The following is a 21,860-nucleotide window of genomic DNA, read 5'->3' as shown; positions in this document are numbered from 1 at the left end:
CTGGGCCCTGGGCATGGCTTCCTGGTGGTCCCAGAGGTGGAACAGTGGAGAAAGCCCAGTCTGGAACTGGTACCAGAGCAGCTGATTTCAGGTTTTATTAGTGGCTTGCCAAATCTCTCTGCCCCTGCGTGGGAAAGGTTTAGGGCATCCTCTGCCCTCGTCAGTGCCAACACCCCTTGTAGGTGCCCCTGGCTGTTTGCTCTGCTAGCTTGGTTGGGAGTGGCATGTGGCCATGACTCTGACCATGTCCTGTCCTGTGGGCATCACCCTTCCCTCCTGCACCCTTCCCCTCTTGCAGTCGGGCGCCTGCTCATCGAGTTCAGCTCTCCCATGAGCATGGAGCGGGTGCAGCGGGAAAACCCTGACGTGCGCCAGGGGGGCAAGTACAGCCCTCCAGACTGCCTGCCCCGGCAGAAGGTGGCCATCCTCATCCCCTTCCGGCACCGCGAGCACCACCTCAAATACTGGCTGCACTACCTGCACCCCATCCTGCGCCGGCAGAAGGTGGCTTATGGCATCTACATCATCAACCAGGTGAGGGGGTCAGGGGCAAGGGCTGACAAGGCCAGATTGGGCAGGCAAGCATCACTGACCTCTGCCCTGCAGTTTGGCGAGGACACTTTCAACCGGGCCAAGCTGCTCAATGTGGGGTTCCTGGAGGCACTCAAGGATGACGAGGAGTACGACTGCTTCATCTTCAGTGATGTGGACCTCATTCCTATGGACGACCGCAACCTCTATCGCTGCTATGAGCAGCCACGGCACTTTGCCGTTGGCATGGACAAGTTTGGGTTCAGGTGGGTGCCTTGTGGGGCTGAGGTGTTTCCACTTGAATAGGGCTGGGCTGGGATGGCTGGGATGACACTGGTGCCACCAACCTCAGTTGTCACCTGGGGCACATGCAGAATCACTAGCTTGTACTGTGGACATGGGACAGGAGAGGGCAAAGAGCCCTGGGTAGGAGGATGGTATTTGTACCTGGAGGTCCTTGTAGGGCTGACCCTGATCCTTGCCTGTCCCTGGGCCTGACCTGTTCGCTGTCAACCTACAGGCTGCCCTATGCTGGCTACTTTGGCGGCGTCTCTGGGCTGAGCAAATCCCAGTTCCTGAAGATCAATGGCTTTCCCAATGAATACTGGGGCTGGGGAGGAGAGGATGATGACATCTTTAACCGGTAGGTGCCAACCGTTTGCCAGTGCTGGATGGTTGAGGTGTGCTGGGGGGGGGGGTCCCTACTGAGCACAACTTGAGCCTAACCAGTGCTGCCAGGGTGCCCCGTTTTGTGGGGGACATGCACAGATCACGCCACATGGTAGGGAGGGATTGAATTGCCCTCCAACTTGGGGGTTGATGACCCTTGCAGATTAAGCTGGTCCCTCCCAGGGTGTTTGGAGGCCAAGGGCCACTCACATGCCTTCCTTGTGGCTGAACCCTGCCAGTGTGGTGGGGCCAGTCCCCCTCCCACCATGGTATGAGCTGCGCCAGCAGGGCAGTGTGCCTGCGGGCTCTGCTCCAGGCTGGGGCTGGGACGCTAAACTTGGAAGTGACCAGGGCTGGGATACAAAACTTGGAAGCGTCTCAGTGGTGGCTGCACAGCAGCCAGCCAGGCATTTCTGCCTGCAGCCAGCAGGCCGCAGCATAGCCATGTGCTGAGCTGGAGCCGAATTCCTCTGCACGCACCCCATGTTGGGTGCCAGAGCCAAATGCCCCTGCATGCACCCTGCATTGGGTGTCAGAGATAAATCTCCTTGCATGCACCCTGTGTTGGGTGCCAGAACGGATTCCCCCTGCACACACTCCATGCTGGGTGCCAGAGCTGGACAGCTGACGTCTCATCTCCTTTGGGTTTCTCCCCGGTGCTGCCCATGGGAATAGTGTATGGCCTGTGGTGCACAAACAGCCTGAAATGGCTGGGTGACCGAAACACCCCTTGTAGGTGCTGTGGGCAGGGTGTCACATTTGCGATTTCCATGCAAGGGGGGCTCAGGGTGTGGAACAAGCAGAGTTTGGACATCTGGGAGAGCTTCACGCAGCCCTTAATATTTGAGGAGGGCCTCGAGGGAAGGGCCAGGCACCGGCATTTGGAGAATGTAAAGGGCAGGGGCTGCAGAGGGAGGGCGGGAGGGAGTGATGGCGGTGTGTACTCGGCACAGGCTGAGCACAGCTGCTGGCCTGCAGAGCTGAAAGTTGCTGGGTGGGAGTGCTGCTTTAGGCACACTCTGCCGTGGGCAATGCGGCACTCTTGGTCATGGTACTGACCCTGACAGGGCCTGGTGATGTCCATCTTGGCTTCACACAGCTATGCTTAACCCAGGACAGGTTTATTTGGGCTGGAGGCTGACCCCGGTGGTCTCTGGAACAGGGAATGTCACATCCTGGTGCCTGCATGCTGATCCCACTCTGCTTTCTGCCCCCAGCATCTCCCTGAATGGCATGAAGGTGTCGAGGCCCGACATCCGCATCGGGAGGTACCGCATGATCAAGCACGAACGTGACAAACACAACGAACCCAACCCGCAGAGGTGAGTGAGTCGTGTGGTGCAGGGCAGCTGGGACACTGGCTGATCACAGGGCCGTCTTCAGCCACTGGCTGCCCTGCTCTGCTCACCCCTTTGGAGATCCATGGCACTGCTAGCACCATGGCAAGCACCCTTTCACACCTCCCCCACCACTCTGCTTCATCCCACTCCCCTTTCCACCAGATTCACCAAGATCCAGAATACCAAAATGACGATGAAGCGGGATGGGATCAGTTCGTTGCAGTACCGGCTGGTGGAGGTCTCCCGCCAGCCCATGTACACCAACATCACAGTGGAGATTGGCAGGCCGCCCCCACGCCTGGCCCGGGGCTAGCATCTGCCCTGCCAGCAGAGCTGCTGAGACCCAGCTGTGTCCGGGCTAGCTGGGCACAGCAGGTTTTGCCCCAGCTCCTCAAGAGCCAGGACTGGATGGGGATGTTTTCTGCCTACTCTGCTGCCTTTTGGAGATGGCTGCCTCCCGGCTCTAGTCCCCAGGATTTCTCTGTCCCCCATCCCCTCCAGTGTGTTTGCAGGACTCCCGCCCCATACTTGGTATGTTGGCAGATGAGCCTGGCTGCTCCCCATGCGGCTCCTGGCACGGAGAGAGGGGGCATCTTCAGCTCTGGCGAGGAGCCTTCTGCCCATGCCAGCTCCTATCTGCACCCCAGGCAGGTAGGGTGAGATCCCGCTGCTCTGGGAGAGCTGGGAAGCAGGGGGGTCCCTGACTAGCGCTGCAAGAAGCAGGGTGCAGGCTTCACCCTTCACCAGCGCTGGAGTGGCTGCTGCCCTGGCCAGGGCGGGGAGCAGCCTGGGCTCCCCTAAGCAAGGAGGATCAGGGAGAGGTTGCTGCCCTAGCCAGGCGCTGCCCCTGCTGCTAGGCATGCAGACATGGCTCGCTGTCTTCCTCTGCTTTTAGTCTGGTGCTTAGAGCCGGGCCCTGTCTCAGCTCTGCCAAACAGAGACCTCTGGTTAGCAAATGCCCCCTCTGTGCCTCAGTTTTCCCAGGGCTGGGAGTGACTGCTGTATCCTGTCTCACCTCCCCAAAGGCAGATAATTTGACTGTGTGCAGCCCATGCTGGCATCTGCCCTCCCCACTTTGGGAGAGGGGGAAAGCAGGGGGAATGGGGCTCATTTGAACCCCCAAAGCCCTTCTTGGTGGGGGCTGGTGCAGGGCAGGGCTGTCCCATGGCTCCTTCTAGTAGTGGGTGCTCCACAGGCAGTTTGGGGGCCACTCAGGTCTCCCCCTTCTCTGACTTCCCCCCTGCAGGCCTGGGGCTGGGGGACTGAAAGCAGGAGAGGCTGAGGCTGTGCAGAGTGGACATCCCATCTCCCTCCAGGGGAGCCCAGGCACCCCTCAACATCCCTCGGGGGGGGGGGGCGGTACCAGTAGGGCTGGGAGCAGGGCAGCATGCCAGAGCAGGGGGGCACCGGTGACTTTTGTACATTTGAATGTCTGACCCTTTTTTTCAGCGTACGTTGAATGCAGCGGTCGGTCGCGCAGACCGAGGGTTTTGTATTTAATAAAAGTTTCAAAAGTTCCTGGGGTTCGTGGGGCCAGGTGCTGGGGGAATCACCATGAGATGGGGCAGTGTCAGCATCCAGCTCGGCTAACATGCCCATGGGGCAAAGCTGACTGGTTTCACTGTGCCATGGACACTTTAATGCCCACCCTGCCTTGGGGACAATGCTCTCCCCTGGGGGCAGGGACGAGTCCCTGTCCCTGCTCTTTTGCCTCAGCTCTAGTTGGTTTTGTAGGTCCAAGTGGAGCATTCTTCAGTACCCAGCCTGGGGAGTTCAGGCCATTGAAGGGGAAAAGGGCTACACCCAGTGGATACAACAGTTCCCCAGTCTCCAGCTCCCCCCACCCCCAGGGTTCCCAAAGAAGGGCACAAGCAGGACATGGCCTCAGGAATATAAATTTCATTAAAATCTAGGATACTTTAGAACTCTACACCGGGAGATTCACTGGCACAGGTAGCGCTGCCCAGGGACGCGCGTTATTGCTAACAATTAGAGGTGAAGAGTAGTGGCGTGACACGTGGGGCAGGGCACGGGCACCATGCAGGAACCTGTGCCCCTCGCCGCAGCACAGCGGGGGGCTCGGGACGGGGGAGCTGGAACATCCTGCCAGGGCTCAGCACCCACTGCCCATTCCCTCCCGCCGCCATGCCAAGCTGCGCCATGTCCTTGTGCCAGCCTCGGGGCTGCGGCAGGGGGAGCGCAGGACGCTGGCTGGGAGAGCAGCGAGGTGGGAAGAGTTTCACGCACCCCACCCCAAGTCGAGAGCTCCAAGCCCTTTGGCTGGCGCTGGAAGACAGATTTAAAAACCGCCTGGCCCTTGCCAGTGCGTCCTGCTCCACTAATACTGGTTAGGAACCAAGTGTCCCCAGGTGGCTGAGAGTGAGTGGGCTGCTGCAGCCCCCTGCATCTCTGCTGGTACCTCACTAGGGTAGATGTCAGTACGTCCTGCTCCCCTTTAGCACCATGGGAGGTCCCCCCGTGCTGATGCTACCAGGGAGAGCTCAACCCCTGCCCTGCCCTGTCACCCTCTGGCCAGGTTTAAGTGCTCCCCAGCCTCCTGCCCTGCCACAGGCAATCAGCAGCACTGGGCTGTGCCCACACTGTTTACAACTGTGCCCAGCTTTGCGGGCAGTGCCTGGCCACCCAGGCAGGCACCCACAGTCCCCTGCTGGGGCTGCAGGGTGGAGGGGTGCATGGGGGGTGGGGTGAGGAACACCAGCTTGCTAACTGCACAGTCCTAGGGTACCGTGCATATGTGCATGCCTACGTGTGCCACATGTATGCCCATACTATGTCTGTGAGGGATTCATATGTGCACACATATGCTCTAAGTGCTTGTGTCTTGTGCCATGAGATCTTGCTGCCTAATCAGGCAGCATGCTTGTCCCCATCTCACCTTGCTGGCCTGGTGCCTGGCACCATCCCTGGCCACATCTATGGGAGCCTGCAGGCTCTGAGCCACAGCAGGTGCCCACCTGGGCTGGGATTCCCTGCAGTGCCAACGCCTGCCACAACAGCCCTGTGCACACACAGCTTGGGGCAACTGTGGACAGTCTTGGCGGTGCCCCAGCCCTGGTCCCACCCCACACCCTTCCCACAGGTAGGCCAGAAGGGTGCCTCATGGCGGGGCAAGCTGACTGGCTGCGGGGGGGCCAAGAGCCGGGGGACATCCCCACTCCCCCATCCAGTGCATCTCCTCAGGGCAGGACCCCTGCGAAGTGCCTCTGGCTCCCGGCCCTCCCGGGGCTGTGCCCCCTCCTCTCTTGTCCCAGCGTCGCGCACAAAGGTTACCGTAAACATGAGGGTTAACGAACGCCACGGGGGTGGGGGAGGTGTGTGTGGAGGGGTGGGATGGCAGGGGAGGTTAACCGGCAAGGAGGTGTGGGGGGGGTCTCGGGGACAGGCGCTGAGAGCCCCCCACGGTCCGGTGCAGCCCGGAGCCAGGCTCCGCCAGCGGAAGGTGCAAAAGTGTCACCGCGCAGGAAGGGTTAGAGGGGTATGGGGACAGAGAGGGGTCACAGTCTGGAGTCCTGGCTGTGGGCTGAGCCGTTGCTGCCCTGCACGGGGGAGGCAGCTGCCGCCTCGCTGCTGCCCTTCTCTGGCTGCAGGGGCTGCACCTCCATGTGGGACTCGGAGGAGGGGCTGAACACTGGGGCGTAGCGCCCACTGCGGTGCTCTGGCAGCGCTGGGCCCCAGTCCTTGCTTGCCTTGGTAGCATTTTTCAAGCGCTAGAGAGAGGGAGAGGATGGGGATAGGGTTAGCACCTACGCTGCTCTTCTACCCCAGCCTCCTCTAACATGCCAGCAGATTCCAGGGGTGCCCAGAGATGGGGTGCCCCACAGATGCTGCCTGCACACAGTTTCTGCAGGATGCTGACAGCTCCAGTGGGTGAGGGACTGCCTGTAAGGCAGGTGGGAGATGGACAATGGGGTCTAGTCCCTGGCCACCCACCTCCAGCAGTGTGTCCCCCTCAGAGCGGCACACTTTGTAGATGGCGTAAACAGGGATGCAGATGACAGAGGAGAGTGCCATGAGGAAGCCAATGCTGATAGCCCAGGTGGGGTAGACATAGTCGTTGTAGGAGATGGGCCGGTACTGGATCACTGTGAAGACCAGGATGAACTGGAGAAGGACAGGCAGTTTCAGCCAGTGGGGAGCAGCCAGCCTGCTCTGCACCACCACTGCTCTGCCTGCTCCCCTCAGGCAGCCTAGCACTCCCCTCCCCAGAGAGGCACGTGGGGTGTCTCAGTAAGCTCCTTGTCTCCCTCCTCCCAATGTCCCATGCCCCTCTGCCCTATGGTTGCAATGCTCACAAAGATGATGGCAGGTGAGATGAAGCGCCAGCAGATCTGGAAGAAGAGTGGAGGTGGGAAGCCCAGCATCATCTCAATGTCCTTAAAGTAGTTGCGGTGCCCTGGGGAGTCAAATCTTCATCAGCTCCCAGCACAGCTGGGCTGGGGCCCTGGCAGGACTCCCAGCCCTTTCCCACCTCTGCCCAGCACCAGCTTCAGACTCCAGCAGGTGGTGGCACCCACCAAGCTCCTAAGGTAGCAGTTGCCCCAGTTGGCTAATGGCCTTTCCAGTTAGCAAGCTGCTGACTGGCTGAAAGTTAGCACACCCCCTCCCGACCGGTTGGCTGGCACAGCCCTGCCAGCTGATTGGCCACAGGTGGTTGCACCTACCATAGATGTACATGATGGCCACACACATGATGCAAGAGATGACGACCAAGGAGAAGCTAGCAGCATAGTTGTCCATCAGCAGGAGCCAGTAGATGCCCGCCTACGAGAGGGACCCATTGGCACAGCTACCTTAGCAGTACTGCTGCTGTTGGCAGGGCAACAGCACAGGCATTCTGCCAAGGCTGGCATGGCAAAAAACAACCTGGATACCACCATCGTGGTTGGCATGGCAATGCCCAATGCCAGGGTTGGCATGGCGACTCCTAGTCTGGATACCATCACCGGTGCATGCAAGGCAACATCAGGCCCTGGGTGTCACCACCACCAGTGTGGTCATGGCAAAAATGCAGGCATCGGTGATGGTGTCATTGTGCCAAGTTTGCCATGGCAATGGCACAGGCAGAATGCACCCTGTCACCACAGTCCCATGGTCACCTACCTGTGTGGTGAGTGGGACACCCAGCAGGAAGCCTGCCACGGCCACCCCCAGTGTCACAAAGGTCTTCCGTCGGATGATCCACTCGTTGCCCACCTCATCTACAATGGCCGTGACCAGTGTCTCCAGCAGGCAGAACTGCATGTGAGGCAGCAGCGTGTCACCACCTTGGCCCCACCGTGCCACCTCAGCCCAACATGGCGGTGACCCGACAGCACTGTTCCACCACAACCTACCTGTGTGCCCAGCCCTAGGAGGATGAGCATGAAGAAGAAGAGGATGGACCAGAGGGGCGATATGGGGAGCAGGGTAAGAGCTTCAGGGTAGGCAACAAAGGCCAGACCAGGGCCGTGGTCAGCCACCTTGGAGACATCCACGCCCAAGTGGTTGGCCATGAAGCCCAGGATGGAAAAGATGACAAAGCCAGCATAGACACTAGTGGCGCAGTTGGTGATGCTGATTATGATGCTGTCCCTGTGGAGAGAAGGGTCAGGACTGGCAGCAGGCCTGGATGACTGTGAGGGGAAAAGCAGAGTGCAGCTAGGTGCTCACCGGTAGCAGTTGTTGTGGAACTTGTTGTAGGAAGCCATGGTGATGAGCCCACCCCAGGCACAGCCCAGTGAGTAGAAGATCTGTGAAGCTGCATCACCCCACACCTGCGGTAGTGGGATGGTCAGTGCTGTGCCCCACAGTCCCACTGTCCCCCAGCCACCTGACACTCCTCATACTCACTCACCTTGGCATTGAGGATTTTGTCCCACTGGGGTGTCAGGTAGTACATGATGCCAGTGAGGGCCCCCTCCAGCGTGATGCCACGCACAAAGAGGATAGTGAGCACCACGTAGGGGAAGGTAGCTGTGAAGTACACCACCTGCAGGGAGGCACCTCCGTGGGAAAAGGGCCGTGGACAAAGGGTGTGGCCTAGGACAGGTGGGGCTATGGAGCAGGGAGGAGTTATGGTCCATTGTGTGGAGCAGTGGTCTGGCAGGAAAGGGCATGGCGCAGGGTGAGGGGCTGTGGTCAGGGAAGGTGGGGCCATAGCTACATAGGAGGAGCTGTATGCAGGAGGGGTGTGGCCAGGTATCAAGGGGTGTGTCTGTTCCCAGCATGGGAGGAGCAAATAGAGAGGGCTGGGTCCACTCCTAAATGGGGAGGGGCTGTGTCCAGAAGGAATGGGGCCACGTTGACAATGGGAGGTGCATTTCCAGTAGGGAAGCAGCTATGCCTTAATGGGGCACACCCACCTTCCCCGAGGACTTGACGCCCTTGATGAGGCAGAGGAAGACGACAACCCAGGAGACACCAAGGCACCCCAGGAGGGGCAACCGCACCTCGCCCAGGTTCCCGATGTCATCTGACAGGTCCAGCACATACCTCCTACATGCAGGCAGCTAGTGTCAGCAGAGCCCACCACCACCAACTCCTCCATTTTCCCCATCCCCATCCCTGGTACCTCCAGTATTCCTCACTGGGGCTGGTGCGCTTCTGGGTGGTGTTGAGGAGGTGGGTGAGGTTGAGGGCAGCACGGCTGGAAATGTTCCCATCCAGCACACCCACGCAGGCAGGTGTGTTCCAGGGATTGCTGCAGTACGTCCAGGGCAGCACGCGTGTCATGGACACAAAGAAGTAGTAGAAGGCAATACAGATCACCACGTTGTAGTAGATCCCGATGTACGTGGACACCACCATCATCCCGTAGCCCACGCCTGGGAACAGCACCGGGGAGGGGTGAGCGGCATGGTGCAGCACAGCATGACGCACAGCACAGGGGGGTTGGCAGGGGAAATGGGCAGCATGTGCTGTCAGCAGCTGTGCAGCCACGCTGTCGCTCAGGGCCTACTGGGCGGTGCGCTTGGATGAGAAGCTCTGTGCATGGGATCCTGTGCATCCAAGCAAGGCTAGTGGTGCAGAGGGACCTCTAGGACATGTAGCAATACAGAGGGAATACAAGGCTGGAGGCAAACCCTTGGGGTCTGCAGCCCTAGCAAACCACTAGCTGGGCATCTCTCCTGGATATGGTGACTTTAGGCATACAGCTACCTGGTGGCATGTGACAGAGGCCACATAATCATGGGGAAAGCACCCCAGTCTGAGTGTGACACAGTGCACAGCATGTAAGAGCACGTGTATGGGCTATCCACCCTCAGACAGGACATGGGCATGTCACCCAGCAGGCAGCATGCAGGCATATGCCAGGAGAGCTGGCAGCATAGGAACACTCCAGAAGGTGCATCTGGAGCAGGGTCCACCCACAGCAGGGCAAGATCTGAGCACTGCCAGCACCCACTGCCTATGGTGAAGGGAGAAGACCACAGGCGTGTGTGCACAGGGGGAGGGGTCGCTGGCACCCGCAGTGTGTTCAGGGGACCCGAGTGGCCTCTGCAGGAGCAATGCACTGGGGACATGTGTGGCATGTGCAGGGATGTGTGTGTAATGCCTGCAGTGGATTCCAGTGAAGGGCTGGGGTATGAGCAGGAGATGCGTGGCGCGTGCAGGGACATGTGCAACGCGTGCAGGGGACGCCAGCCAGTCTGCGTGTGCAGGGAATGCCAGCCAGGCTGTGTGCGCAGGGTAGTGTGGCTGGGATGGGCATGTGCACAGGGGACCCGTTCCACACAGGCAGTGATGCATGTGCAAGGCACGCGTGTGCGTGGCTGCGAGAGTCACAGGTGCCTGCAAGGGCCCGTGTGATGTGCCAAAGGTGTGTGCGTGCGGGGGATGCACCATGTGCTGGGGGCTGCACTGGTGGGCATCCCGTACTGGCATGAGCCAGTGGGTATGGCCAGCTCCTTACCTTTGAATATGGGGCTGACCCTCCAGACGCCGAGGCAGCCCTGGCTGGCAAACTGCCCAAAGGACAGCTCCATGAAAAATAGGGGGATGCCACAAAACACCAGCATGATGAAGTAGGGGAACATGAAGGCACCTGGTGGGCAAAAACCAGAGGGTGAGAGTGAGCAACGAGCCTGGGCAGGGCATAGTTGTGCTCCCTGTGCCCCACATCCTCCTGGTAAGCCAGGGGCTGGCAAGCACCACGCAGGACCATGGTGCCTGCCTCCCACCCTCCCCAGCCCAAACACCCACCTCCCCCATTGCGGTAGCAGAGGTACGGGAAGCGCCAAACGTTGCCCAGCCCCACGGCGTAGCCCACGCTGGTCAGCACGAACTCGATCTGGTTTCCCCAGTTGCCACGCTTGACGCTCTTGTTCTGTTTGCCCTGCTCCCCGGGCACGGTGCCGTTCTGCAGAGAGATGCCGTGGGGTGTGTCAACCGGGGATGCCCCTGCTGGCCCCATCGGACGGGCAACAGCCGCCGACTGGGGCCGGGTGGTCCTCGGCATCCTTCCCCATCCCTCCCTCATGCCAACCCTTGCCCGCCACGCACAGACAGTGCCAGGGAGGGGGAGGGCAGTGGTGGCGGGTGTCCCCCCCCTCCCACCCCCGGGATGAATAGCTCTGCCCAAGCCCGGCTGCAGTGAAGGAAGAGCCTGCAACTCATACAAAGCAGGTCCCGGCGCCTGAGCACAAAGGAGCCTCTGTTCTGTGCCCCCCCGCCTTGTGCCCTGCAAGAGAGGCCCTGCTGGGTGGCCACTGCCATGGCTGGGGGAAACGGTGGGACCCCCAGGGTGAAGCAAAGCCTCCCTCCCTCAATGGGAAGTGGGTACAGGGACTGCAACAGCAGGCAGGCAGCTGGGTATCTCCCCACCCTAGCCCCAGGAAAGGCACCCTGCTGCGGCCATGGTCCTGCCTCTGGCTAAGCACCCAGCAAGGGTAATACCGGAGAGGTCCCATGCAGGTGGGTTTCCTTGGTGGGGACAGCCTAAGTGCCCAGCCATCCCTCACTGTAGGAGACCTAGGGGAGAGCCAGACGGGTAAGAAAGGGTGCTTTGTGCAGGCTGTCACACAATGTGAGCTCACACCGGGAACAACAACAACAACAGCGGTGATGAGTGCCCATCACCCGCAGTGGAGATGGCACCCATCACCCCATGGCTCTGTCCCAACATGGCCATGGGCTCACACTAATGTCCTGCCTGGACGCTGCCAAGTTCAAGCAGACTGGGCTGAGGGCAGATGGCATTTTGGGGTGCCACAGGTATCTTAAGCCTTGCCTTCCCCACCAGAGGCCAGCTGATGGTTGCTTGAGATGGATGAGGGTGCTGATCAGTCCAATGCCATCCATGACCCTACAGAAGCAGCATGGAGTACTGACAGACAGCCCTAGGAGCATGCCAGAGCACCAGAGCGCCAGTCTCCCCACCACAGACACCCCTGCACCCACACTCACTCATGCCACTCCACCTAGCACCCCTCTCCCACTGCCCTGTGTGCCCCCCACCACGGCTGATGCCAGAAGTGAGCTGGCCACAAATGGGAGCCATCGCTTTGGATCTGCTCACGCTGGCGGGGCGCGGGCAGCAGGCGCGGTGCACCTAACCGTATCATTCGATTAGGGCCAGCGCAGCCGGGACGTGATGCCCAGCGACTCCGGCACCGCGCTGCCAAACAAAGCCATCTGCTGCAAGTGGGGCCTGCACGCGCCAGGGGCTGCAGGGGGGCTGCGAGGGGGCTGCCGGGGTGTAGGGCTGGGTAAAAGGCATGAGGGGGGATTGGTGGGTGCTTTGGGTGGGGCTATAGGAGTGTTGTGCTGGCCATGCACAGCTGGGGCACGGTGATGCTCATGCCAGACCCTATAGTCAAAGCCTCCACCAGAGATGAGCTCACAACAGCCCTGGGTGGTCAAGGAGGTTCTCATTGCAGGGTGCAGAATGGGAGCAGGACTGAGGGGTCCTGAGGACGGGGGGTACGGAACACTGGCACTGTCCCCACACTAGGGCACACTGCCTGCTCGAGCAGGCTGATCCGATCGGGAAGCCTCTGATTAAGCTGCTCATACTAACAAGGCTCTTAATGAGCAGCATGGCAAGCAGGAGCAGGGGCAACGCTCCAGCCTCCCTGGCAAAGGATCTGGGACACACACACACACACACACACACAACATGGTCCTGGCTCAGCCCAGAGCATCAGTGCCCAAAAGGGACCTCATCCCTGTCTCAGAGCTGGAGGGCCACCCCTCTGCTTAGGTGACCCTGGCACAGATTCACCTTCATGCCCGATGGGGCACCCCAGTTTTGAGCTGCCTGGCACCAGTGCAGCGAGAGTGCCAGGCCTCTGCTGCCCGCCCCCTTTCCTGCAGCGCAGGGCTTGGGTGCACTTGTCCCTAATAAGGGGGCAGCCACATGTGTGCCCATGCGTGCTCAAGCACACACACGTGCGCAAACGCTTGCTCACCCATCAGCTTGCTACCACCCCGCCTCTCCCGAAGTCTGGGAAGGTCGCCCTGTCCTTTACACTCATTAACCACCCTCCAAATCCCACATGGTAAAAGAAGTGGGGGACACAGAGAGCCCAGGCGTTCAGGGAGACTCCCTCCTCCCTCCTGTGGGGCTGGGACAGAGTTGGGATGCAAAGGTGAAGCTGCTTTGCAGCAAGGAAGCAGCCTGTGGTGGGACAGAGGAATCCCACTCCCACACCTCAAATTTTCCATGCTTGTGCTCCCATGCAGCTCCAAAAAATGTCTGGCTTAGGTGCACTTCAAAGGGAGGAAGGATGCCCTAGGCACCCCTAACATTGTTCAGGGTGCCCAGGGTATCCTTCCTCCCACTTCCCCAGGGACAACCCAACCACCACCTTCCCCACATGGCCAAAGCTTCCTTAGCCCAGTAGAACAAGCATCATCCATCACACTGCCTGGCACTGGAGCCTTTCTCATGCTAAACAGCATTGCCTCACACAATGACAGCTTGGCTGGGGTGCCCGGATGCCCCCCACTTCCCAAAGGGACCCTGATTTATGGCTGGGAAGCTTGTCATGGTGGTGGCAGGGTCGATACTGAGAGGGGGTGTCCCTATGGGAGGCATGTCCAGCATGTTCCTCCCCCACACTTTTTTTCTCCACTCAAACTGCCACCATGGGGCTATTTCAGCCTGGCAGAAACACTCGGTGCAGCATTAGCCTTATCCATCGTGCCCTGAACCACCAATGGAACTCCCAAATCCTTCCCCAGACCCCTAAGGGGTGCCAGAGCTGCTCCTGCAATGTCAGTGCAGGGTACCAATCAGTCCCTGATGTCATCAACCTGATGTCATTACTCTTTGCCATGGTGGCAGAGACAAAGTCATGGCTGGGCAAGGCAGGAGCAGTCAGAAGGTATAAACAGACGCAAATTACATTGTTTGCCAAAACAGCAGCTCTTCCAGGGTAGGGAAGTGGTGTACAGGATGCCTCAGGCCAGGGAAGCCCAGCCTATGACAGGGGTCCCCAGGAACAGAGGGATGGGGTGACTTGGAGAGGGGGATTCGAACAGGTTAAGTGGCTTGGTGAGGGATGTCCCAGGTGCCCTCACTGGCTGTCCACAGATCCTGGGGAACTGAGTGTGAGAAGTACCCCTATAACCAGCCCCTGCACTTCTATGGCTAGTTCTGCCATAGAGGCTGCCCTGCCTTCCTAGCCTGCTTGTCCTGGCTCTGCCAACCCTGCCAGCACATCCTAGACATCCCTGCCTTCTCTTTGTGGTGCCCAGCACCACGTTTGCCCCTGCCCTGGTGCAGCAGAGTCACGGCATGGTGGCAGGGGCATCTAGCACAGCCTGGGTGGTGGCAGCATCAGCAGTGGGTGCCAGGATAGGTACAGGCAAGGGGGTACCCCCAGGCAAAGGGGTGCTGTGCACCTCTCCTGCAATCAGTAGGGTTGAGCATTAACAACCACACAACTGTAAGGCAACCTCTTCTTGCTCCTAACACAGCTGATGCTATGGATGGGCTTAGTGCCACACTGTGCTCTCCCTTCCCTGGAGTACCCCACATCACAGGCTGTGGGACTTGGGGGGCACCTCTCTATCATCTAGTGGCACAAAGCTCCAATTGTGACTCAGACCTCCAAAGCCCCAGAGCTGGTACAAGGGAGTTTGGATAGTCATGGTGGGGACAGCTATAGCACAGCCACCATCTAGCTTGGTCCCTTGCTTTGCTTTCTAGACCCTGCTCTCACCTCCCCACTGATCAGCTGAGGGGAACCTATCTGCCATCTGTGAGGCCAGGCTGGCTGCTTCAGTGAGACCCTGGTTCCATTGGTACCTTGGTCTCCAGTGCAGCAGCCGCCAGCCCACCTCCTCCCACCCACTGCCTCCAGCACTTGGCACTGCTCCCTTCTTGCCTCCTGGCTGTGCTTAGCCCCTTGCTACCTGCCCGGCTGTAGCACCACCACCACACCACCCCACCCACCCTAGCACCATCCCTGCCTGCCCCACACCACAGGGACCTCTGTGCCTCATTTCCACCCTCACGAGCTGTGGCCTCTCAAGCCAGGTGCCCTCCCTGGAAGATGCAGGCAGGGCAGGCTGTAGAGTGGGCTGAACCTTGTCCAGCTTAATGAAGCCTCATTAGTGAGATCCAGCTGCTTGCGGTCCCGCACGCTCCAGCAGGCACCTCTGCCTTCCCCAGAGGCACCGCTGCCCGTCTGGCCAGGGCTGGGACCTGCGTTTGGAACGTGGCAACCGGCCACGTCCTCTCAGAGCCCCCCGCTCCCACGCACCAACAGCCCAGCTCCCACATGTGTTCCTGCCCCTGTGCCCATCACCCACATAGCCACCGGGCTCCTGCTCCAGGGTTGTACGGGCCAGGCATGGCCCTGCTCTAGGATGGGGGCACAGGGACAAGCCTGCTTGTTGGCACATCCCCAGCCTGGTGCCATGCTACTTCACTGTTGATGTCATACCGCTGGCGACATCATGGGGTCTCTATGGCAACCCTCGCAAGGTCACTGCCCCACGGGGGACCATCTGGCTGGCAGGAAGGCTGTGCCACGATTCTTCTGCTACCTATGCACTTCATAGCCTCTCCACTTGCCCCCTTGCCAGTGTGGGGTGGGACCCCAGTGGGGTGCTGTGTCCCATGGGTAGGTGGGCATGACATGCCCCCAGCCAGGCTCGGGGTGGCCCAGCTGCTCCCAACCCTGTGCCCCGGCTGGGGAGCGCAGCCAAGGCGCCAGCGAGGCGTGATGGTGCGCCAAAGGCAGGGGGACGGGCCGCTGCTTTCGGGCGACCATCTGGGTTCCGGGCAGCAGCGGCTGTGGGCATACACGTGAACAGCACACGTGTGCAGGGCGGGCACTTGGACCCCATGCATCAACACCCAGTCCCTGTCTCTGTCCCCTCCTGTACCAGACACCCAGTAGCTTCAGACATGCCCCATCCATGGGATGGCAGCACCTGACTGTGCCCCCTCGGGACAGATGCAAACCCAGAGACATCCCACACTGTGCCAGCCTCAGCGACCCCAGCCCTGCCAGCTCAGCCTTCAGTCCCACCCCACATGCAGCCAGGCACCTCCTGTGCCCTGACACCCTGCAAGGTGCTCTCACAAGCATCCCCTCATGCTCTGGTCCAGCTGCATCATTTAGCCCAGGCCATCCGCATGCCACTGACAGATGTCTGGACCCAGGTATGCTGTCCCCATGCCTCCCACAGCAGCCTGAGCATGGCACAGCAGGACCCACCACCCCACCCCATCCTGGGGATGCCAGGGCCTGTGCCATCCTGTGGGAGCACAGTGCTGCTCCCCTGGCAATCTATCTGGCAGGCAGAGGAGATTGTCAGCCCCATGGGGACATGTTAATGGAAATAAAGGGCCCACAGTGGGATTCTCACCTCCTCTGGCACCCCAGTCCTCACCCAGCAGGCTGATGATGCTGAGGATGAACTAGAGGGGCAGGGGTGATGGGCACATTGGGGATGGCAGTGGGTCTACAGTCCCCATCACTTTATCCCTGAGCAAGGCTGCAGGGTGCTTGGGGCAGAGACAATGCCCAAGGGCCTGCCCCAGTGCCACAATCCCTTATGTGGGCACTTCTCCATGGGGCTGCCTTTCTCTGGCCCCATTTTCCCGGGGCAGACATGATTCTCCCAGGTCATTCAGGCAGAAAAATCCCCCGCCAGCCCCCCCATCACTGCCCCTTGGTATTTTGGTAAGGGCTTCTGCAGCCAAGAGCCACTTCCGCAGCTCCACTGCCCTCCCTGCCCACGACTGCTGGCCGATGGCACTGTGCCTCTGGGTTTGTCTGGGACAGGCAGAAACACCCCCCCCCCAGCCCTTAACCCCTGGCAGCATGGTAGGAGCAGCACCCTAGTATATGCCCTGGGTGGGCTGAAGTGATGGCAGGAGTCCATCTAAGCTGGGCACTACATGGCCAAAGGCTGCACAGTTGTGCCAACAAGGCAGCCCTGGGAGTCAGGAGCCACTGGCACTGCTGGAACCAGAACAAAGCACCCCGAGGAGGACAAAACAAAATGTCCTTAAAGACAAGGAAGGAGAGATTGTCGCACCCTCTTGGCTGCCCTGTGGCCCCATGGGAGGACCCCCTGCCTGTCCACACAGGAATTGATCCAGTGTCTGGAGCTGCCCTGAACTTTTCTAGGTACCCTTGTCAGTGCTCTGGCAGTGTTGGGGGAGGGGATACTGCCCACCCTCCTGCTTGCTTTTTTAGAGCAAACATATGGAGCTTCCCAGAGCCATCCACAAAATGAAGAGCCTGCCTAAGCAGGACACAGAATCCTGATCACATGCAGATCAATGGGAGGGCACAGGCCCCAGCCCACAGCTGGGGAAACTGAGGCACAACTGCACATTGCCCAGCTGCTGCCTCCATCAGTCCCTCCCCAGGCAGGGCACAGCTGGTACCCCAAGCCCCACTGCAAACCCATGCAACTCCAGAAGCTGCACACATATCTCTGGGCAGGAGGCATACCACGGTAGTCCAGCTGGGCTGGGGGTGGGGCTCAGGGGTTGGGAGCTGCACCTGCAGGCACGGAGCAGGGACTGTGCTTTACCAGTCAGCTGGCACAGCCCTAGAGCTTAGTTCCCTTGCTCAGAGACCCAGGCAGCCCAGCAACTACAGCCCATCCCGTTACAGCTCCACTCAGGGCTCTGATGGTGGAGGGATGCTCCAGGAGTCAAGATGCTCTGGGAGCAGGCTCTCACAGGAACCTGCCTCCCTTGCTGCAGCCTCTACACCAGCCCTTCAGCACCCCCATGCCCTGTGAAGGAGTGCCCTTGCTGTCCACAAACGGAGGAGTCCCTGTGCAGAGGGCTGCAAGCCAGGACGGCCAGAACAGCATGTGACAGACCCTGTGGTCCCCTGCGCATCCCCACCTCTCCACATGCACTGGCCCAGGGGTGGGCTGGTCAGGTACTTCCAAGAAGCGGGTTAAAGATTGACCAGAAGCAGGTGGGTGCTCCCACACCTGGCTCCCTGCCACAGGTGCCAGGCTTAGCCCTCACCCCAGTGCAGTAAGGGCTTCTCTGGCCCGGGCAAGAACACAGCAGCAGCAGCACCGAGCCTTGGCAAACACGCTGCACGTGCAGGAGCACATCCCTGTGACAGACCACAGAGACATCCTCAGCACCTCGCCATGACCAGACAAGGGCTTCTCTTGGAGAAACCTGCCATTCCTCCCCTGCCGGCTGCCCTGACCCCTCCACACTGCCTGTCATGGGCAGGACAGACACTGGGCTCCCCGCTGCCAGCGTAGCCAGCGGGGCCATACTGGGACATGCAAGGGAAGGAGCTGTGTGCATATGAGTGCTCTGGAAGCTCCTGTTGGAGCATGCCACTCCCTTGGCTCTTGGCTTCCCAGGAAAGTCCTGGCTCCCGGCCCTCTAGCTGGAGCATGCAGCTATTTTGGGAAGCCCCCCCGGGAAGGGGAAGGCTGGCAATTGTATCACCCTGACATTCAGTTCCTACACACTGGGTAGAACAAGAGGCAAGCCCACCTGCCCACCACCACACAGTAGCCCAGCACAGGAACTCAGGTTTGGAGCTCTCAAAACCCTTGCACAGCAGAGCTGCCACAAGCACGGGGCCATCACAGCCCTTCAGCGAGAACACGTTCAGGGTGCATCCTGCATCTGCCCAAGGTATCCAAACCGTCCCCGGCACAGGCAAGCACAGGGCATCAAGCAGCACACTGCCACGCACCGCTTGTGAGGACAAAGGGCCCTCACAACGAAAAAGAATGGCTCTTCCCATGCACCAGCCCTCCAGCCCAGTCCAGGAGAACCACTGAGTGGAGGCAGAGGGCAAGCAGCCCTATAACCTGCCCCTCTGGAGACACCTGGCATGGAAGGACACCTGCGCCCTTTGCTGAGAGCAAGCAGAGGAACCGCCCATTGGGGCTTCCCGCCCTCACTGCCGGCCCGGAGAGCTGGGGCGGGTGATAAAGCTGGGCAGAGCGCCTGGGATGGGTGATAGCATCTCCAGGCACGGCGAGACACCGCACCCTGAGAGCCCTGCAGGCAGTGGTTCAGGATGAGTGACAGCTGGTGTCTGCGCCACAGTCATCATGCTGAGGGATCACTGGGGTGGCACAACCCTGGACATGGGTCCCAGGGTGGGCACCAAGCCTCGTAGTGCCCCACGCCAGCCTGCTCCCTGTGCCCTGGCACTTACCAGCAGCCCCTCGCTGCACTTATCGGCCATCTCTGGAGGCTGGAGTGCAGTGTTGATGCCCACCGTGAGGTTCCTTGCCTGCTCACTCTCCGTTGCACTGGCTACAGCACCTGCACTGGCACTTCAATCCACCGTCAGAGCAAGCTAGGCAGAAGGGAGAGACACAAGAAAGACGTGACTGGTAGGTTGGAATATCCCTCCCCCAGGCCTCCCCCTCCCTCTGGGAACCAAGGATGCTGTGCCAGGCAGGTCGTTCCCCCATACCTTCCCACACAGCACACTGAAGCGAGGCTGGGAGAGGACACAGGGCTGAGTGGGTTGATGGTGGGGTCTCTTCCTGATGGTTCCCACACCTTCCCGTATCTCCAAATCCCCTGGCACCCACACAAGCAGTGGCTCCCAGGTGTTTCCCAAGAAGCAGTTAAAAATTTACCCGGTGTGGACAGACGACCTTGTGGGCAGCTGGCCACCAACCTCCCTCTGGGTGGGTGTCCGGGGCCACAGGCAGGAGCAGGGGCCCCCTGCGCTCTCCCCCAGTGAGAGCTGGAGCCGAAGTGGCTGCAGCACAGGGCAGCGCCAGGACTGGGTGCTGAGCAGGGCTAGCGCAGAGCTCAGCTGCCACGCAGGACACAGATGGGAACCAATTGCCTTCTGCCCCGGTGCATCGCATGCACGTGCAGTGCAAGGGGGCTGAGCTGCTGAGCTCTGCTGGGTACCAGGTGCTGCCAGACAGGGCATAAGCAGAGTCAGCTTCCTCCCCTGCTCTTACCCCTGCCCAGCCGAGGGCTGCTGGGGGGCCCAGGGGAGCACCAGAAGCTGACCACACCAGGAGGGACAGCCACTCTTGCAAAACACCAGTTTGATTGCCCGTGTGACAGTACTGGTGTTTGCAGATCCCATACCACCACTAGGTGCCTTTGCTGGCCAAGGAAGGACCTCTGACCCCCACCAAGGGTATCCAATCACCACCACAAGCAGCTAAGCATCCCAAGGCCTGTTCCCAGGCTGTCATGGGTCTAGAGCAATCAGCAGAGGGGCACAAGTCCCTGAAGCCATAGAGGGGGAGAATGGGTAGTAAAGATAAAGGGTAGGAGGCCATGAGATGCAGGGTGAGCCCCCAGCCACAGCCACAGCCCCTCCAGTGCAGGCAGGCCGCTACCAGCAGATACAGCGTCCCACCGACAAAACACTCCCTGGGGGAGGCTACATTTTTAAGGGGAGCAGAGACGTCACCATTGCCACAAGCCAGGCTCTGCGCATGGCACAGGGACCTCTCAAAGGTGGAGGTTCAGGGACAGCGACCAGACCTCGTCCCCAGAGCACACCTATTGCCAGCTAGCCAAAAGCTGCCTGCCCTGCGGCCCTGAGTGCAGACCTGTGTCCCGGGAGCCCGCCACTCCCCCCGGGATCTGCCAGGGACTGATAAGACTGTGTGCCTGCGTAGATGCTGCTGGCCTGGGCTCTCAGCTTGGCAAGGAGAGAGCCTAGCCAGGCACGGGCAGCAATGGGATGGACGAAGGGATGCCCGAGGTCCCGGCATCTCCTGGGAGAGCCCTGCAGGGATGAAAATGCCATGCATTGGAGCTGCGGGACGCTGTGACAGCTCGGAGGGCAAGGCGCCTGGTACCTAGAGACGGGATGGGTGGCAGTGAGGAAGCAGAGACCTGGGTACCCACAGGATTTCCTAGCTGAGGTGTCACACCTCGGCGAGGGAGGTAGCTCACGGCACCCAGAGGAATGCCACGGACACCCAGCTGCATAATGGAGACCCTCCGTCTCCCGGGGCGCCGGTGCAGCCGCCGACACCTGTGAGGCCATTGACTCCAGCAGCATACGCCAAGCTCGTCGCAGCCGGGGCTTCCCGGTACCCATGGGAGGCGGGCATAGGACTGGTCTGCTCCCCGGACCCTTCCGCCTCCGGAAGGCGGCTGCGGCGGCAGCGCCGCGGGCAGCGCCCGCCGCAACGCGCCCTCCACCCGGCACCCCCCCCCCCCGGTGCCGCCGCCCGGTGAAGCACGGCGGCGGGGGGGGCCCGGTTACATCAGCCGCCACGTGGTGGCTGCTCCGCCGCTCCGCCCCGGCACATGCCCGTGGAAAATTACCGCCAGCCCCCCTCGCCCCGCCACCGGGCCGGGCCGCCTCGGTTGCCGCCACCCGCCCTGGGTGCTGCGGCGAACGGCCCCGCTCTGCCCGCCGCTCCCCCGAGCTTCCCCGTTACCGCGGCGCCGCGCCCGGAAAGCAACAGATGCGGGACCGCCCCGCATCCCGCTCTCTCTCTCCCCGCCGTTCTGGCGGGTACTCGATCCTGGTGCCGTTCCCGGTGTCGTTCCTAGTACCGTTCCCGATGCCGGTCCCGATGGCTCCGTCCCCGCCGCCCCGGTGTCCCTCACCGCTTCCCTCCCCTCACCGGCACACACACGCCGCTCTCCCCCCATCCCGCCTCGGTGTTTTCGCAGCTGCCGGCGGGGCCAGTCACCCGGTGCCAGCGGAGGTGCGCGCCCCTTACCATGTCCATGCCACCGTCTGGCGCCTCCCGCCGCGCCGGGTGGGCCGAAGGGGGCGCAGCCCCGCCGCGCCCGGCCTGTTGCCGGTGCTGGTGCCGGTGTCGGTGCCGTGGCAGGCCCAGAGCCGCCGCCGCCGGTGCGCCGAGTTAATGAAAGTTTGGAGGTCTGTGGGCACCGCCTCTCGCCCCCGCCGC

At 60.8% G+C, this 21,860-nt stretch overlaps 2 protein-coding genes across 3 annotated transcripts in view; one reads left to right on the top strand and one right to left on the bottom strand.

Annotated features, from left to right (window-relative positions):
- The window catches only part of B4GALT2 (beta-1,4-galactosyltransferase 2), a 43,641-nt gene that overhangs the window by 3,136 nt on the left and 18,645 nt on the right, over window positions 1-21,860 (top strand). The window contains exons 3-7 of one of the 2 annotated variants that reach the window (XM_054165392.1): window positions 299-534; window positions 607-797; window positions 1,052-1,174; window positions 2,418-2,522; window positions 2,703-3,891. In XM_054165392.1, the coding sequence (XP_054021367.1) occupies window positions 299-534; window positions 607-797; window positions 1,052-1,174; window positions 2,418-2,522; window positions 2,703-2,853 (806 nt within the window). In that variant the 3' untranslated portion in view covers window positions 2,854-3,891. Of the gene's footprint in view, window positions 1-298; window positions 535-606; window positions 798-1,051; window positions 1,175-2,417; window positions 2,523-2,702; window positions 3,892-21,860 lie in introns of those variants that run through there. The other variant, XM_054165393.1, reaches the window with a different exon arrangement.
- Window positions 4,425-21,827, bottom strand: SLC6A9 (solute carrier family 6 member 9). The gene is made up of 14 exons (XM_054165390.1): window positions 21,669-21,827; window positions 19,163-19,306; window positions 10,743-10,899; window positions 10,453-10,584; window positions 9,112-9,364; window positions 8,903-9,035; window positions 8,395-8,529; window positions 8,211-8,314; window positions 7,895-8,132; window positions 7,662-7,796; window positions 7,223-7,322; window positions 6,854-6,954; window positions 6,492-6,662; window positions 4,425-6,268 (listed from the first exon to the last, which is right to left on the bottom strand). The coding sequence occupies exons 2-14, from the start codon at window positions 19,190-19,192 to the stop codon at window positions 6,056-6,058; spliced, it is 1,902 nt and encodes a 633-aa protein (XP_054021365.1). The 5' UTR covers window positions 19,193-19,306; window positions 21,669-21,827; the 3' UTR covers window positions 4,425-6,055.

Source organism: Dryobates pubescens, chromosome 11, assembly GCF_014839835.1.
Source record: "Dryobates pubescens isolate bDryPub1 chromosome 11, bDryPub1.pri, whole genome shotgun sequence".
Classification (NCBI taxonomy): Eukaryota; Metazoa; Chordata; class Aves; order Piciformes; family Picidae; genus Dryobates; species Dryobates pubescens.
This window is presented reverse-complemented; position numbering and strand designations above follow the sequence as displayed.